General features: G+C 39.3%; 1 protein-coding gene and 1 non-coding gene across 2 annotated transcripts in view; both read right to left on the bottom strand.

The window, feature by feature from the left end:
- Positions 1 to 15,042, bottom strand: part of Sntb2 (syntrophin beta 2) — a 91,549-nt gene extending 76,507 nt beyond the window's left edge. The window contains exon 1 of the mRNA XM_027932930.3: positions 14,446 to 15,042. Coding sequence (XP_027788731.2) covers positions 14,446 to 15,025 — 580 coding nt within the window. The 5' untranslated portion in view covers positions 15,026 to 15,042. The remainder of the gene's footprint in view (positions 1 to 14,445) is intronic.
- On the bottom strand, positions 2,031 to 2,137 carry LOC114090991 (U6 spliceosomal RNA). The gene has a single exon (XR_003582450.1). It is a non-coding gene; the product is annotated as a U6 spliceosomal RNA (small nuclear RNA).
- Positions 15,043 to 19,848: the final 4,806 nt, after the last annotated feature.

The following is a 19,848-nucleotide window of genomic DNA, read 5'->3' as shown; positions in this document are numbered from 1 at the left end:
AATAATAATTAATACTTGCAAAGTTGCTAGGAATTCATAGAAAAGTGATGTTCAAAATACTGTAAGTGGTGAGAATAATTATTATTCACTTGGCATCAAGTGTTTTTGAAAAGCTCCAATAGCACCCTGAACCCAAACAAATTTATTCTTGTTTTTCTTTTACAGCTATCTACAAGATTCCTAAATCTCTCAATTAATATGGTCTCTTATTTAATCTCTCATGTCATCTTCTAATGTTTTTAAAATAATGTAATGGATGCCTGTTGTTTATGTCTGCCAAGTATCCATTTTCCTTCTGGCAACATCAGCTTCATTACCCTTTGAGAAAACCCACTTTCAGTTCATGTGGCTCAAGATCCAAGGTAAGTTCCTGATCTATGCTTGGCCTATCAGAACATTCAATAACTGATGGCCATATGATGTGACATGGATGACTCAGGTCTAGAACTTTTGATTGAAATGACTGAAAAGGAGATATCACAACAATATCATGCTCTCCAAATTGATTATGGATTCAATATAATTTTAACCAAAATCCCAAAGGATTTGAGAATGATTAAATTATCCTAAAATTTATCTGGAGAACTATCTATAACAACAAAAAAAAGTTTCATTATTTTTCAGAATTTATTGGCTGATATCATATACTTCAATGACCAGATATTAAGCATTAAAGCTAGAATATATAGTGTGCTATATTACAAAACACTCAAGTAGAATACAGTAGAAAATCAAGCATCAGCCTAAGGAATATAAAAAAATAAGTGTATAAAAAAGGTATATTTCAAATTAATGAGGAAAGGACAGGTCATTCCTAGGGTAACAGGCAGCATGTGTATTGTATCCCACTCCAATGCAGACATAACTTAGTACAGCATTCATTCCAACTAAACCCAGAGATGGCTTCAAATCTTTACATAGCACTTCAGGCAGCCACCATCAATCTTAGAGAGTTATTTTGCAAAAGGATTATTTGACAGATAATGCTGAGACAACCAGTTATCTATTTGGAAAAATAAATAAAGCTAAATCTCTACTGCATATCATATGATAAAATAAATTCTACATAATTTAAAGAATTAAAACTTAAGCCATAAAGTGAAACATCAAAACTGCTGCAAAAGATACATAAGCTCTAAGATGAGGGTAAATGGTGGGTGCAGAGGCTCATCACTCCCTTAGTTTCTGACACTTCTGAGGCCCAGCTGCTTAGCCGTTTCTGGAGTCCTGAGACTTGGAGTACAATAACTCCATGAATTTTGAATAGGAATCTGTGTTTTGAAGCCCAAAGAGCCTTGAATAAAGCACATGCATATTCTTTTCTTTAATTTTTGGAAGCTGATAAACTCCTTTTACTATAAATAAACGAATCCATACATTTTTGTAATCTAACTCAATGAAAAATTGAAGCTCCCATTTTATAAACTGTAACATTTTATATACATGATGGATAAACTGAAAAATATACCACTCAACATTCTCTTCCCTTTGAACCATCAGGATTACTTTTCATGGGCTGAGATTGTGGCTCAGTGGCAGAGCGCTTGCCTTGCACCACGTATAAATAAATAAATAAAGGTACTGTGTCCATCAAACTAAAAATAATATATATGACAGTGGAATGCATTACAATCCTTAATTACACATATAATGAGCACAATTTTTCATATCTCTGGTTGTATACATAGTATATTCACACCAATTCATGTCTTCATACCTGTACTTTGGATAATAGTGATCATCACATTCCAACATCATTAATTACCCCATACCCCCACCCTTTCCCTCCAACCCCTCTGTCCTATCTAGAGTTCGTCTATTCCTCCCATGCTCCCGCTCCCTATCCCACTATGAATCAAATTAGCTCCTTATATCAAAGAAAACATTTGGCATTTGGTTTTTTGGGAATGGCTAACTTCACTTAGCATTATCTTTCCTAACTCCATCCATTTACCTGCAAATGCCATGATTTTATTCTCTTTTATTGCTGAGTAATATTCCGTTGTGTATATATGCCATGTTTTTTTAAAAAATATATGGAATGCTTTACGAATCTGTGTGTCATCCTTGCACAGAGGCCATACTAATCTTCTCTGTATCGTTCCAATTTTAGTATATGTGCTGCCGAAGCGAGCACTAAAAATAATATTTAAAGAAAAAAAAAAGATTACTTTTCATGCTGGGCATAGTGGCAGACACCTGTAATCCCAGTGGCTTGGGAGGCGGAGGCAGGAGGATTGAGAGTTCAAAGTCAGTTCAGCAATTTAGGGAGGCACTAAGCAACTCAGTGAGACTCTGTCTCTAATAAAATACAAAATAGGGGTAGGGATGTGGCTCAGTGGTCAAGTGCCCCTGATCCCTGGTAACCTCCCCCCCCCCCAAAAAAAAGATTACTTTTCATAAAGCATTCTAAAATTATAAATTTAAAAATAAGAAAGTCCAAAGATGATAGGAAGAAAATGTTGCAGAAAATCCAAAATAATAATTTTAAAAACTGTGCACCTCAGATAGCTATAACTAGTTATATGTCAAAGCATTCTAGTAATGTCTTAGGACACTGAAAATGAAACCAAGTTCGAATTATGTAACTCTTATTTTTCTAAAAGGCAAGTCTACTGATACCATAATCACTGTCAGTTTGTTCCTATACAAAATTATTTCATAAATTTTTATACCAAAATAAAAAACATATTTTATGAAGGAATCAATGCATTTATATTTATTACTCCAGGCAAAAAAATTAAACTCAACTGAATAGGTCATCATTTCTCCAGAGAAACTCAAAGCTCCTTTCTTTATAATCTAGAAAAAAAGACTCTTTAACAGAAGGCCATGCTCTCATTTCATGTGATTAAATGTACTAAAGTGTTTATAAACTAAAATCTTTCTTCTTAAACTTTGCAGACAGCAGATATAGTTACATTACCTAAGTGCTTTATAACAAAGCTAAATGATTAAGTGTAACCCTCCAAATTATTCCATTTTTTTCCACTGGTAATCATATTTTTATTGTCCTGAATAGCAATCCCATAGTTTTCTCTATATCCAATCTTCCACCATATCCTGCCATTTATTCTTTTAAAACAGTGACTCAGTTTTCTTTCCCCCGCTTCACCTCCAGAGACAGGTAACCAGGTATTGAACCCAGGGGCACTTAACCACTAAGCCACATCCCCAGCTTTTTAAAAAATTCTTAATTCTGGCACAGGGTCTCACTAAGTTGCTTAGGACCTTGCTAAATTGTTGAGGCAGGCTTTGAACTTGAGATTCTCCTGTCTCAGCCTCCTGAGCTGCTGGGATTACAGGTGTGTGCCATTGTGCTTGGCAAGTGACAATTTTCTACACCAATGTCTCTGTCGCTACAGAACTGTTTCCACAAGTCTCAAATCTCTGGGTACATAGGGACCTGGAAGGAGGCTCTCTAGGCAGGAAAAGGTCTCCAGTGGACTCTGCATCCTTTAGCAAGAATCACCCATTTTGTTCTAGGATTAAATCTTCCTGTTTGCCATAGGGTTTAAGAAAAAAGGCTGGCTCCTGGGCTGGGACTGTGGCTCAGTGGGAGAGTGCTTGCCTGGCATATATGAGGCCCTGGGTTTGATCCTCAGCATCACATACAAAAAATAAATAAGATAAAGGTATTGTGTCCATCTATAACTAAAAAATATTTAAAAAAAGAAAGAAAAAAAGAAGTTTGGCTGTTATCTATGAGGACCAAATAACTCATCATCATAGAATTGAGTTAAAGGTAACAGATGGACAAAATAACTATTTATTTATATGTAGTGCTATGGCTCAAACCCAGTGCCTCACAAGTGCTGGGCAAGTACTCTACCACCGAGCTATAACCCCAGGCCCAGTAATAGCCTTTTAATGAATAATTCCTTCACAACATGGTTTAGTGTGACAAATTTAATAAGATAGGAAACATCTTAAAGGCATTGTTCTTTCCAGTTCATTTATGAACTAAAAGAACTAGAAAAACAAAAACAAAAACAAACAAAAAAACTTCCTCTCTGTTCCTACTGGAGTCACTCTCCCTCTCCAATGGTTATCACCTCTGGTTTGGATCACTGTTCACTACAACAGCTGTAGTTTTGTCTACCTTTGGTCTTTTGTCTTTGCTCTGCATCCAGTGCACACACTGCTGCCAACCCAAAATTCTGTTCCCATCATGTCATTTCCTGGCTCAAAATCAGATTGCATCAGTTCTCCACCCCTCTATCTCTTCAACCTCTCTCCCACTCTGTTGGCTTTTTCTCCTTGCTGTATAAATATGTCCCAACTCTTTCCCACTTAAAACAGAATACGAAACAAACAACCACAAAAGTAAACCTTCCTTCCATACATTATCCAACTATAGATCCGGCTTTTGCTTTTGTTTTTCTTTTTTGCTGAGCTTTTTTATTTTTGAGCAGTGCTGGGGATTGAACCAAGAGTTTCCCACATGCTAAGCAAGCATTCTACCACTGAGGTACACCCCCTACCCCTATTTGCTGAGTTTTTTAAAAGAATGTTCTACTCATTGTTTGCACCCTGCTGAAGCAGCACTTATGAGGACTCCAAGGATCTTAGTTCTCTAATTATCATATCCAATGGACTTTGTAACTAGATTCTGGTTTTGTTTTGTTTGTTTTTTCTTCAGACACATTCTGGCTATATTGTACAGACTGGCCTCAAACTCAAGATTTTCTTGCCTTAGCCTCCCAGGTAGCTGGGATTTAGTTCTCAACTTACTATCTCTTGCCTGCTAAACCATCACTGTATCAGTTTCTTCCAAACTTCCTCCTACCTCCTGGGCCTTACCTTTCTACATTCCTCTCCCTTTAATCTGGCTTTAAATGTAAGGGTTCTGCCAAAGGTCAAATGTTCTCTCTGATATGTAGATGCTATCCTACAATAAGGGGTGTGGAATAAAAGTTCAATGGATTAGACAAATGGGAACAAAGGGAAGGGAGAAGGGATAGGAATACAAGAAACTGGAATGAATCTAACAAAACTTTCCTATGTACATATATGAATACACCACAGTGAATCTCAATATCATGTACATCCAGGGGCTGGGGTTGTGGCTCAGTGGTAGCACGCTTGCCTAGCATAAGGCACTGGGTTCTATTCTCAGCACCACATATAAACAAATAAATGAATAAAGGTCGATCAATAACTAATAAAAATTTAAAATAAAAACAATAATAATAACATCATATACATCCACAAGACTGGGATCCTAATTAGAATAAGATATATTCCATGCTTGTATAAATGTATCAAAGTAAATTCTACTGTCACATGTAACTAAAAAGAAAAACAACAACAAAAAAACAAAACAAAACAAAACAAAAAAAAACCCACAAGTGGAGATTCTACAGGACTGCATCCTGGCCCTACTTCTCTTTTTCAACTGCATTATTCTCTTATGACTTCACACTTCATGGCTTCACTTGCCACCTGTATCCTGACATCTCATAAATCTTCGCTATAGCTCTCTGACATTTTTCTCAATTACAGAATTATACTTCCAACCAGCTACTGGCCTTTTCCACCACGATATCACACAAGTAACACAAATTCAACATGCCTAAAACCAAACCTCTTATCTTCACCCCAAACTAGTTCCTTCCTGTTCATTCTGGTCTCATAATTATCCAGTTTCCCAAGCCAGAAGTCCAAGACTTACCCTCCACTTCTTTTTCTCCTTAAGATCACAAACATTTAGACTTCTTGTTTCTCTTTAATATTTTTTCATCCTCACAGTATCCCAGCCAGTCTCACTCTCATGACATTGCAATAGCATCCTAACTGCTTTCCCTTATCTCATGTCTTGAGCTCCATACTCCATTAGTCACAGTCCACTTTTCACACTTTCTCATCTAAAGCACTTTGGCAGCACTCTGTAGGCCTATACCTTTTTGACAGTAAAGCCATCAGTAAAAATTTGAGTATATTTTCAATGATTAAATATCTATTAATGCACAGATATTATAAAACATATATAAATGTAGAAATCAAGAAAGAGAGAGATGAAATAAGTACACAAATATATCCCTGATTAAGCCATTTTAACATTAGTACTGTATGACTCAAAGTGCAAAATATTCTTAGAATGAAGTTCATTATTAATGACATAATATGCATATATATCTATATTTCAAATAGTCTTCTTGACAATTTCATTTTTCAGATTGACTTCCCAACAGATATAATTACCTTAAAATGTGTTAAAGAGCTCTCATTAGGGGGGCAAAAGACAGCTCTATCATTTTGTTATTGTTTGCAGTGTGAGAATTATCTTTAATCTATGTTTGTATATTTAGGTGTGTGTAAATCAGTAAGCCACACATTCATTTTGTGAAGATTAACTGAGCAAAAAGCAGATAATAACTTAAGTCCACTCAAGTAGGGTCAAGTAATCCTTATGAACTGCAATACGACAATAGCAGGCAAATTATTAACATTATCACTATCAGCTCTTCTGTTTTGTGAAACATCCACTCTTCCCTTGAAACAAAACCTTTTATACTGAATTTGTAATGGTACCACCTATGAGGCTGAGAGAGCCAGTGCAGTAAATATTAATGAAGTCCAGTTTCTTCTTTTTGTCAACTTGCAAAAAAATGTATATAAACTGTATCAGAGGGGCTGGAGTTGTGGCTCAGTGGTAGAGCACTTGCCTGGCATGTGTGAGGCCCTGGGTTCAATCCTCAGCACCACATATAAATAAATAAAATTTTAAAAATCCGTTAAAAAAAAAAAACTGTATTAGAGACCACTGCTTAACACTGCATAGCACTCGATGATCTGGCCTCTGCCCACTTTCCTGCCTTCTCTGCTTTACTTCTCTGAACAGTGACTTATCACTTTCTTACTTTCAACATGCTCTCTCATTGGACATCTACCTCTGTTTCCCAGACAATGTGTTCTCACCTGTATTAATGCACTTACTTCAACCTGCTATAATTGGTTTCTTACCACTTAAAAGTCAGAGATTACTCCCAATTTGAAATTCTCAGCATCTACCACAATAGCTTGTTTGCAGTTGATACTTAATACTGACTGACAAATGAAAAAGGTCCAAATTCTGGCTGGCCTTCAAAGTCTTGTATTAATCTAGCTTCAATCTATCCAACCTTACTTTCTTCCCCTAAGTCCATACCAATTAGCCCATCACTTCATTTCCTTATCATATGTCATACTAATTTTGACTTTTGCTCAGGCTATCCCATAAACTTGCTTGGACTGACTTCCATCTAGAAAAAAGCAGTCTGTCCCTCAAGCCTCAGGTCAAAACTTCCTCAACTCTTTGATTCCTCAATTGATCATTTCCTTCAGAGACCTCCACAGAGTGAGTACTACACATTTTAGCAATTATTCTCTAGGTGCTAGTCTTCTCTCCCCAGTTTCACTCTAAGTTCTCTGAGGCCAAGAACTGTCTTTACCTTCTTTTGCATTGATCTCACAGCACATCTGGCTGTGTGGTTGTAGATGTGGGTGGCACTGTACAGGGCAGAAAGCAATGGAGTAGGTATTAGACCAAGCTCTACACCAGTTCATTATGTAATTTTTTTTGGGGGGAGGGGGTACTGGAGACTGAACTCATGGTCACTTTACCACTGAATTACATCCCCAGTCATTTTTATTTTTATTTTGAGACCAGATCTTGCTAAGTTGACTTCAAACTTGTGATCCTCCTGTCTCAACCTCCAAATCAATGGAAGTACAGGCGTGTGCCCCAGTGCCCAGCTTATTAGGTAATCTTAATTAAATTAACATCTCTGGCTGTTCATTCCTCATTGGTAAGATGAGGCTTTCTTTTTGGGAGGTACCAGGGATTAAATCCAAGGGTGCTCAACTACTGAGCCACATCTCTAAATATTTTATTTAGAGACAGGGTCTCACTAAATTGCTTAGGACCTTGCTAATTGATGAGGCTGGCTTTGAATTTGCTTGCAATCTTCTTGTCTCAGCCTCCTAAGTCTCTGGGATTACCAGGTGTGTAATCACACCCAGCAGTAGGCTTTACAATTTTTAAAATGATAGGCAAGATATATCTTCTTGTCCAAAGGAAACATTACAATCCCTCCCCTAAAAAAAAAAAAAAATCAAGAGAAGCCGGGCACGGTGCTCACCTGTAATCCCAGCAGCTCAGGAGGCTGAGATCGCGAGTTCAAAGCCAGCCTCAGCCAAAGCAAGGCACTAAGCAACTCAGTGAGATCCTGTCTCTAACTAAAATACAAAATTGGGCTGGGGATGTGGCTCAGTAGTTGAGGAACAACAACAACAACAAAAAGTAAAAAAGAAAAATCAGTTGAGATCTAAATTAAAGCCTGGTTATGATTCCTAAAAATGCTCTTCGAATTTTCGTAACCACTCTGTATTAGAATCAATTGACTTCTCATATTTTGGTGATAATTTGGAGAGCATATTTTAACATAAAAGGAAGGGATTCTCTTTAAGAAATAATCAGGCCACAATGGCAGCTTCTCACATAAGCACGCCTAATCATCCAAATGAAACAAAGTAAGGCTAATTAAAAAAAAAGAAAAAAAGAAAGAAGTACAGAAAAACAAACATCCTTTTACCTCAGTAGTTCTTTAAGAGATAACTAATATGGGCTAGGGTTGTGGCTCAGTAGTAGAGTGCTCACCTAGCACATGCGACGCCCTGGGTTCGATCCTCAGCTCCACATAAAAATAAATAAATAAAGGTATTGTGTCCATCTACAACTAAAAAATAAATATTTTTTAAAAAGCAATAACTAATGAATAAACATGCAAAATCTCAAAGAAAATATAGGGGCTGGGGCTATAGCTCAGTGGTACAGTACATGTGCAAGGTCCTGAGTTAAATCTCCAGCACTCCCTCTCCCTAAAAAAAAATGTAAAATGTTCTTCCTAGGGTACTCTCAATTTTTCTTATATGCAATAAAGAAATCAACCGTGTGGGAATCCAAACCGGCTTTAATTTAGGAGCCTAAAAATGTCAATGGCAGGGCTGGGGCTGGGGCTCAGTGGTAGAACGCTCACCTAGCACACCTGAGGCACTGGGTTCGATCCTCAGCACCACATAAAAATGAAATAAAGATATTGTGTCCACTTACAACTAAAAAATAAATATTAAAAAAAAGTCAGTGGCATTTGTTATAAGTCAGGGACACAAAAAAAGGCTTTATTAAATGTGACGCTCAAAATTTCAAATATTTTAGATACAAAAATTTATTTTCAATTCTGAAGTTAAATTTCATACCAGTCTATTTCATCCATACATTTAACCATTTTCTTTTCAGCAGAGTTGATAACAGTATTTTTAGAAAAATATTCTGGCAATCAAAAGTGATTTTTCAACACTATTCCAGTGAGAATTGCTTCAAAAATATTTTTTTCTCAAATATCAAACCTTACAAACTGTACACTTTAAATAAACCATCTTCCCTAACCTTCCCTGGAACCTTTTTATTGTGTAGCCTAATTCAAGTTTAGTTAATTTCACAGCCTTAAAAATATAAATTCTAGAGCCTGGGGATGTGGCTCAAGCGGTAACGCACTTGCGTAGCATGCACAGGACACTGGGTTCAATCCTCAGCACCACATAAAAATAAAATAAAGATGTTGTGACCACCGAAAACTGAAAAATAAATATTAAAAAATTCTCTCTCAAAAATAAATAAATAAATAAATTCTAGAAGCTTTCTGGATAAACCTTAATCTAGTGTAAAGGAATCAGCAAATTCAATATATAGTACCTGACAGGTGAATAGAGTTACCCCCATTGAGCCTAGAATCTGCATTATTAATACAAAGGCTATCTAATCTGCATACCTTTATATCAATGCTAATAGTCACTAGCTACAACTACAAGTACACACTTAATAGCAAGTCTTATGGTTTTGAGTACTAAGTGTAAAGGAAGAGGAAAAATCAGATAAAAAGGAAACTAAAAGAAAATTTAAGGACAAAACATTACCCTATCCAAGAGAGAGAAGAAAAACAGGAACATAAAATTAGAAAACGTTGTCACATCCAAGACACTCAAACTCATTCTTAACTCATTCATCTGAAACAATTCTTAACATATATATATTTTTTTCCTGGTAAAATGAAGTCTTGGGTTTTAACAACTTGCTCTCCTGGTTTACAGTGTATTTGTTAATTCACAGCATACCTTCATGACCAAGTCCTGCCTTCTTCAGTCATTTTGCTATTATTGTTCATGCTGTATTTCCAGGGCCTAATAAAAGCGCTGAACACATAAATTGTCAAATGAATAACAACTCTTAGAGGAAGGTATTATTACCACCCTGGTTTTACAGATGAGGAAACAAAGGTGTAACAAGATGAAGTAATTTGACTAGGAATTACAAACCACTAACCAGAAACAAACCCAAGTCTGACCACAAGTCCTTGCTTATACCATACTCTTAGTGGGCTACTGACAGCATAACTTCTTTTTGTTTGTTTATTTAATTTTTTGGTACTGAGAATTGAACCCAGGGGTGCTTTACCACTGAGCTTTTTATTTTTTGAGACAGGGTCTTGCTAAGTTGCTTAAGCTGACCTCAAACTGTGCTCTTCCTGCCTCAGCCTCCTCAGTCACTGGAATTGCAGGTATGTGTCACTGTGCCTGACCAGAAAAACTTCTTAATATCTGGTACTTCAGTGTCTTACTGGTGACAGACAGCTCTCTCTTCTTAGGGAAGGCTCAATTTAAGCATCATCTTCTCCATCAACCTTTTCCTGGGCATTCTCAATCTCTGATTCCCCTTAGGGACCCATGTAGACTTCTCTCTTTTTTATGCTGGGCTCTCTCCAGACTACTAACTTTAACAGTACTTTAGCCCTTTGCTCTACTTCTGTCAACTCAAAGCTTATTGAGGGTAGGAATCAAGTATGTTGAAGTGCTCTGGCTCATAATTAAAGTTGATTTGCTACTAAATATCCTATTTGCAAAGGACAAGCCACTATAAGAGAATAGTCTGGCCCAAAATGCAAATATTGACAAGGAGGAGAAACTCAGGCTAGAAATTTCCTTCCTGGATTCATGTAGCTCTTCTCCTTCATGAATAAAGGTCTATGAATTTCTCTGTAACCCATCAATAATGCCCCCCCCCCAACAAAAATATAAATAAAACAAAGATATGTGTCCATCTACAACTAAAAATAAAAAATAAAGAGCAATTGTTTTATTAAAAAAAAAAAAAAAAAGTTCAGATTTTCCAGGTGTGCTAGGGCATACCTGTAATCCCAGCATCTTGGGAAGCTGAGGCAGAAGGATTTCAAGTTCAAAGCCAGCCTCAGCAATTTAGCAAGGCCCTAAGCACCTCAGCAAGACTTTGTCTCTAAATAAAATTTTACAAAGGGCTGGGAATGTGGTTCAGTGGTTAAGCACCTCTGGGTTCAATCCCTGGTACAAAAAAAAAAAAAAGAGTTCTGTTTTCATCCTTCATCACTCTGCATTCCCTTACACTGCCACAGTCATACTGTTTACCCAAACTTTTACACCTCTCTCTGAACTCCTAACTTACTGAGGGCAGGAATTGAGTGTCCTCAAGTGCTTCTGGCTCACAGTAAACTAATAATAAAGTTTATTATAGGGCTGAGGATGTGGCTCAGTGGTAGAGCACTTGCCTGGCATGTGTGAGGCACTGAGTTCAATCCTCAGCACCATATAAAAAAATGAATTAATTAAATTATGGTATTTTTTTTTAAAGTTTATTATAAACTTTTTGGAATACCAAAAATGTATTCTACCTTTAATCAATCTTTATGTGTGGACAAGTATGTTGTCTCTAATTGACTGTACCATTCCTTTGCTAGAATGCTTTCCTTGGACAGAAGATGCAAATAAGAAAACAAAATCACTATTAATCCTTTCCCCTTGGAGGAATAAGAGGAAAGAGTCAAATAAATGTTTGATGGATGAATAAATGAACAAACAATCCCTAAAAATTCCTGAGACAAAAAAGAACCCTTTAGCTAGGTTCAGTAACCTCAGGCAACCAGAAACTAGCTTTCCTTCACTTGGGGGTGGAAAGAATGTGCTTGAAATTCCCTGCCCACACCACAAAAACAGCATCACTGTGCTACTGTACTATATTAAGGCAACTTTTTCAAGTTTTCAAATATTGAATGAAAGGACAATATAGTGTGAAAATTTCAAGGGCTAAGAATACACTTAATTTTTTTTTTTTTTGCAACAGGATCTCACTATGTTTGCCAGACTGGCCTCTCTTAGGCTTGTGAATAGCTGGAACTACAAGGTACATCACCAAACTCTATCCTGTAAAAGTAGTCTACCTGAATAGAACAACATCTTTCAACATTGAAAGTTTGGGTCATTAAATTACTGTTTTCTGTGATTTTGTGAGAGCAATTTTATTTTTATAACCCTACACTTAAAAAATGCAACATCATAAATCCACCATACTGACTTAACACACCTATAAGAACATGAACTGCTTGACTTATACAAAATAGGAAAATAGAACCTATGTGTAGGTAAAAAGGCATTCAATAAATATGCTATTATGCTGTCATCTGTAAACCTTTCTAAAAGCACATGTGGCCTATTTTAGACTAATGAATACTAGTAAGCATTTATTACGTAGTTTTAATTTCACTGGTATGAATACCAGGTTCAAATTATATCTAAACAAAAACCAGGTTTTGTTTGTTTTTACATGGGATGTGAAGGGTTGAACTGTCTATCCATTTAATACTATATGAGTTGTAAGAAATTTCGTATTCTGGCTTGAAGAATTCATAACAAGTGTTTAGCTAAACCAATTTCAGGATACATGTTTTAGGGTAGAAATTTTTTTTACACAATCTGTAATTAAGTCACGATCTGTTATTTTACTCCTTTTATTAACACTACTTTCTGAGCAATGTCTAGCTCCACATATAAGTAGACTAGGATATAGTAAAGCTGGGACACTGAAATTTCACAGTTGAAGCACATTAAATAATTTCTTTGCAAATTAACATTTTCCAATTATTTACAAGCAGATTTATATTAAAAGGGGGGGGGGATATTTTGTCAAGTTAGACTTCTGGCTTCTCAGTTTATAGAAGACTGCTCCCTCCCCAACCCTGTCCCCCAGCAGTTCCCTCCCCTGCCAGGAATTTATCTTGACTCATCTCTGCCCATTTTAACCATCACTTCCTTGGAGAACTGGCTCAAGATTCAGCTCTTTGAAAAAGTCCACACTGGGTAAGCCCATCTCCATCAACTTAATTCCTAACTTTGCATTCCCTTGGCACTTATACATACTTTGCACTACAAAAATCAAAGTCCTCCCTCTAACTTATTTTGCACTTTTTCTATCATTTCCCCAACTAGAGACCAAGTAGGAACAGCATCTTCTTTTATATTATCTTTTACAAAGCCAACAATAAATGCTTCTGGAATATTTGAATCACCAGTGAAATATTTGAATCATCAGTTTTTTCCATACTCTTCATTTTTCATTACTCTATTACCAATGACAGGCATGAGTCCGTGAGGAGAGGAGAGTTAATTTTTTAATTTTATTTTTTGAGGGGCCTCAAACATGCTAGGCAAGGACTGTACCAGAGCCACATCCCCAGCCCCAGATGATGGGATTTATTTTTGCTTCATCCCACAAATTCATAATAAAATATCCAGAACACAGATCATATACATACTTTTAAGGTAAAGAATAATCTTGGCTATCCAAACATTTCTTGTGATGTACCATTTCAAGTTTCTTATGAAACGTCTCCTAGTCTTGAAGCAGCATGCCTGTCAGCGGTAGGAAGCTGGCACCAGTCTCTTGCAAAAGGGGCAAAACTCTAGTTGGCAGTAAACTTTCAAACACGTGAGCCTCCACTGTTAAACAAGGCTCATTAACCACACAAACTTGCTGTTTCAGCTCTCTGGCTTCAATGAAGTGCTATGATCTCCTTTAGTTATTGTTGAGAGCCAATGATGGGTTAAATTCCCATAAATTAACCAGCACTTTGATGGTTTACCCAAGCATACCGGTGGCATCGGAGTGGATGGCTCGCTTTCTTTCTTTCTTTTTAATAGACCCGCCCGCCTGAGAAGCCAGAATGGAGTGAAGAAAAGAGCCAACCCGGCATTTCTTAGCAAGCAAAAGGAGAACTACAGAACTGGAGCCGATCGGCCTCCTCCTAGTTCTTAGTGTCAGCTTATCGTACAGAGGGGGGAGCTTCACAAGCTGCTGCTCTTTGCTAAATCTCAGTCGAGTTCCTCGGGGGCAGCAAGCCACACTTAGGCTAGGGCTGCCCAACTTTTCCTGCAAGGAGCATCAGTTTTTCCATACTCAGAGACCCAGAAAGGGGGGGGGGGGTTGCAGTGAGGGGCGGAGGGAACCGGTTCGCCCCTCAAAGGGTAGCAGAAATAAGGTGCGCGCGGGTGAGCCCAGGCCGTCGCCGCCGCCCGACCGCCCGCCCGCCCAGCCCCGCTCACCCTCGAGCAGCACCTCCTTGCCCGCGCGCTTCAGCGCCTGCACGGCCTGGTCGTGGGTGGCCTGGCGCAGGTCCGTGCCATTCACCGACAGGATGGCGTCGCCCAGCTGCAGCGCCCGGCTCTGGTCGGCCGCCAGTCCCGGGAAGATCTTGGAGATGAGAATCGGCATCCGGTTCTCGCGGCCGCCCTTGATGCTGATGCCCAGGCCGCCCGCCTCTTGCTTCACCACCCGCACCCGGCGCACTGGCGGCGACGCGCCCGCCTCTCCCGTGGGGCCCCGAGGCAGCGCCGGAGGGCTCGGGGGCCCCAGGCCGCGGCTCGGGCTCCCAGGTAGCGAGTCGCCGGCGCCGCCGCCGTTCGGGAGGCCGTTGAAGGCGGCCGCCGCCGGCCCCAGAGTGGGCTCCGACTCGGCCGCCGCGGCGTCGCCCGTCAAGCTCAGACACTCCCCGCTCAGCTCGGCCACCACTCGGACCCAGCGCTCTCTCAGGAGCAGCTCCACCAGCCCCGCTTTAGTGGCCCGTGTCCACACCGCCATGGCCGGCCCCGCTCCCGCCGCCTCTGCTGCCGGAGCTACCCTCATTCTAGTCAGGCAGCCTCCGCGCTTCCCCCTTCCCGCCCGAGGGGGCGGGCCCAGCCCCTCCCCCGCGGCGATTCACTATTCATGAGGGCCACGCCCACCTTCCGGAGGGACGCGGAGAGGCCGGTGCTGCAGCTTCCGGGAGGTAAAGAAGTTGTCCGGTCTCTCTCGCGTTCACATCCCCAGCGCGATGGTGTTCTCACCTTCTCCCTCCGTTTGTTCCCCACATACCCCCAAACTCCTGACCTTTACCAAAAGGGCTCTTTGGACACGAAAAGCAAAATCAGCACGGAGCACACTGAAAGCTTGCAGGACTTGGGTGGTACGTTTATTCTTGCATTGACTAGTTCAATCCATATGCACTGAGCGCTCAGCCGGTTTATCTCCCAGGCGCTCCTTTTGAGGCCTGGGAGATAAACTAAATAAAATGTACCACAGCTGAGGGCTTGTGGTCTTCTGGGACAGAAAAACAGAACCAACCAACTAGGTGTGATACTATGTGGTTAAGAGACTGTAGATAACTTACCCAGAGCACAATTAAAAGAACATTTGGATGGGCCTGGAGTCAACTTTACAGAGGTAACAATGGAGGAAATAGTTCAAGCTCCAAGGGTTTGAAGGTGTGAATGCAAAACTTTCTCACCCTGCTTTGTAACATGTAAATAAAGACATGGGGTCATGTGTCCATAAGCCCTGCAGCCACAATAGGCAGGCCTCGAAGATACTTGCAAAATGGTTTAGGGTTTCCAGAGGAACAGACCAATGGGATATACAGATATATGGAGTTATCATGAAGGATTGGCCACAAGATTACAAAGGCTACATCTCACAATCTGGCATCTGCAAGTTTGAACCTCAAGAAAATTGGTTGGTGTACTTCAAATCCAAACCCAAAGGCCTACGAACCAAAGACAATGATGTAAGTCTAAAACCAAAGGCTTGAAAAGTGGGTGGGGAAGGTGGTGTCTATGATGTAAGTTCTGGTCCCAGTCCCAAGGACTGAGAACTAGGAGCACCCAGGTCTGAGTATAAGCGGGATGTCCCAGCTCATGCAGAGTGAATTGGCCCTTCTCTGCCTTTTGGTTCTATTTCAGCCCTCCACTGATTCCTTGCCCAAGTTGGTGAAGACAATCTTCTTTATTTGGTCTACAATTCAAATGTTAACCTCATTTAGAAATACCCTCACAGACACACCCAAATAACAGTTTACTAGTTATCTAAGCATCTCTTAGCTCAGTCAAGTTAACACACAAAATTAACCATTGCAGATGGTTACTTAGGAAGATGTCAGAATTCTAGTGTGAATAAAGTATAGTGTTAAGTGGAAGTGATGGGACGAGTATGAGAAGCTTCATGTAATCAAATATTGAAGAGTTTGAAATGGACTATAGATATGACTTTCTTAGCCTAAGGGCCATCATCACCTTTGCTGGGGCACATGTAGATAAGCATCTCAAAAAAATGCATGCAAAATTGGTCTCTAAGATATGTTTTGGAACCTGTGACTTTTAATCAATTCACAGAGAAATCCCATGACCAAAGGCCATAAGCCACCACTGTACACATGGCAGAACCTGCTAGACTTCTGTCTGAAAATATGAGTGATGTATGTAATCTACTCGCATTTCAGCTCCATGAGATAGAGGAGCTGAGGAAACTGAGGACCAGAGAGTTAAAGATTCTGGCCTGAAGTCCACATTGAGGAAGCAGACAAACTTAACTCTCCCAGTCTCCTTGTTCCAGTGCTTTGTTCACTATAGAAATCAGACCTCAAAAATCAGAGGTTCAGAAATTACACTGTTGAGGAGGCAAGCTCTCAGCAAATCATGAGGTCAATATGACCTCTAACTTTCCTTTCTTTACCAGTAACAGCAAAATCCCCATGCTTTTATTTGGACAGGGACAGGGGCAAGCAGATGGAGTGTGCACCAATTCCTGCAAAGGGGACTGTTTATTTGCTTGCTCAGGAAGTACATACTGAGGCTCTTAAACCATAGCCATGTACCACTCTATAAAAGCACATTCATATACAGACAGAAACTTCCAAAGAGCCTCCTGTACCAGAAGTTAAAACAATAAAAATAAAGGCTGGGAAGCATCTAGAACTCAAATAAAAGAATTCAAAATGAGATGTTATCTTACCAAAAAAATCATTATTGTAGAATTTTCATTGTGATTAGTGGAGCAAGATTTTCTAAGCAGCAAATGTCAGCCAAAGCTCAACCCTCCAGTCCTCTCCTAAATCAACTGCAAGTGAAGGCAGCCAACTACTAGCAGGTTCCAATGTGCCCAAGTGCACCTGCAGTCACAGACATTTATGGCTTTGCTCCAGCTGAGGCGTGAGCCCCAGAGGCCTGAGTTGTGATTTTCTGCTTATTAGAGAGCATTTGGCAGCTGATTCCTTAGAGTATGAACACTATTTTTAACACTTTTGCATATGTCATCACCCAGGGGTTGGACAGTTAAGGACACCTTTATTAGCAAAAGGGAAGTGCTGGAAATTCTTCCCAAGAGTATCATGGACTTTTTGTCAATAGAGTTGGAGGAAGCCTCCTATCTAATTAATAGTAAGGGCACTTACATAAGATAATAAGTTATATAATAAAATATTTAACCCTGAGAGCACAGAAGGTAAAGGAGTTTGGTGTTTGGATTACTTGAGTGTTTCCTTTAAAAAGTTATTTAAAAATCTATCCATAAAAAAATTCCCAATCTATCTAGTGAGGCCCTAAGCAACTTAGTGAGATCCTGTCTCAAAATAAAAGGGGCTGGGGATGTGGCTAAGTGGTTAAGCACCCTAGGCTTAATCCTTTGTACAAAAAAAAAAAAAAAAAAAAACAAAAAAACCCAAACTATCAAATTGTATTTACATAGGGCCTTCATTAGAATCCAAATGAGCTTTTCAACATTCTCTTTCATCACCACCTTTAGGTCTGCTAATGAGTCATTTGTCTCCCAGTGACGTCTCCCAGTCTCCCACGTTCTACTTGAGTCTTTCCTTCCAGATGCCTTCTGCCACCTTCAATCACTTTCCCACCTGGCAATAGACATGTTCCCTGACTACACAATTCATTGGGATTTTCCCTTTGAACAATTTAATTGTATGCCTGGCTGGTTTGCTCAAGTAGATTATAAACTACAGGAGGGCAGAGACCACCCATCAACTTATTTTTACTCCCCACTATTCCAGAAATATTGCCTTGCTAGGAAGGAACTCATTAAACACATGATTGATTGAAATTCAGTGCTTTCTGTGCTACATCTTTTCAAATAATTCCCCTGAAGGTTATTGGTTCCTTGCAGGGTGAAAAATTACCATCTAGGAAATCTCAAGTAGTCAATGGAAATCTACTTACTGTGGATAATGCAATCTGAAATAAAAAGGGTACACATCTGTTTCCACAGTTTCCTAAGGACAGCAAGAGAAGCTTAGATAATTCTTTGAACAGGCAGGTTATATTTTATCTACCTCTTAAAAAGGAAGTGGCTTAGATAATTCCTAATAACCTTTCATTCCGGTCACTTATCAGTATCTATTCCCCTCTGCTCAAGCTGTTATCTTACTATTTCTCAGAACTGGCAGACATCATTGCTCCTTTAAAATAGGTTGTATTAGCTCTCTGGGTTCCATAATTTCATCCTACAATTCTATGATTCAGGCTGTGATTTTATGTTCTCTTGAAACACAGTGTTCAATAATTTTTCCTTCTCCAACATAGTAAAAATAGGGTACAGCATAATAATTAAGAATGTGGATTCAGGGGCTAGGGCTGTAGCTCAATGGTAGAGCGCTTGCCTAGCATGTGAGAGCACTGGGTTCGATACCTTGTATAAATAAATAAAATAAAGGTCCACTGACAACTAAAAAAATTTCTTTTTTAAAGAGAGTGAGAGAGAGAATTTTTTTTTTTTAGAGAGAGTTTTTTAATATTTATTTTTCAGTTCTCGGCGGACACAACATCTTTGTATGTGGTGCTGAGGATCAAACCCGGGCCACGCATGCCAGGCGAGCGCGCTACCACTTGAGCCACATCCCCAGCCCAAGAGAGAGAATTTTTTAATATTTATTTTTTTTAGTTATTGGCGGACACAACATCTTTGTATGTGGTGCTGAGGATTGAACCCGGGCCACACACATGCCAGGCGAGTGTGCTACTGCTTGAGCCACATCCCCAGCCCTAAAAAAAAATTCTTAAAAAAGAAAATGTGGGTTCAAATAAGTTTGGCTACTTATTAGCTATATAATGGTCAAAGGGCTGAGGTAATGGGCTTCAGTTTCTTCTCAGAAAAATTCAGATACCTTCTGCTTCTAAGGGGATTGTGAGGGTTGTCAACATGCTGAACAGCATAGTACTATCACAAGGCACCAATCCCATTAAAAAGTACCAGCTTCGTGCTGGGGTTGTGGCTCAAGGGTAGAGCACATGCAATCATCAGCACCATGTAAAAATAAGTAAAATAAAGTTATTATGTTCAACTACAACTAAAAAATAAATAATAAAAAAAGTATCAGCTGCTATTGTTAGTAACTGTTGACCTTGACCAGAAACAATAAAACCTTTGGTAGAAACTCTCCAGCTGAGATTCTATACTTATCTAGGAATGGGTCTGCCATAATACCATTTGATTCTAGGTATAAAGGGCAAATGGCCAAATTTATTTCAGTAACAAACAAGTCTTGTATAAAGCTACACTTTTGCTGAAAAGGAACATACATTGCCAAGAGTCCGTCAAAGAAAAGAATTAGTGGATGTGGGGCTGCTTCCAAGGTTTGAGTGTTGTGTAATTTCATAAGGAAGGAGCGCTCCAGGCAAAATTGCAGCCTT

The sequence above is a fragment of the Marmota flaviventris genome, chromosome 18 (genome assembly GCF_047511675.1).
Source record: "Marmota flaviventris isolate mMarFla1 chromosome 18, mMarFla1.hap1, whole genome shotgun sequence".
NCBI classification, from domain to species: domain Eukaryota; kingdom Metazoa; phylum Chordata; class Mammalia; order Rodentia; family Sciuridae; genus Marmota; species Marmota flaviventris.
This window is presented reverse-complemented; position numbering and strand designations above follow the sequence as displayed.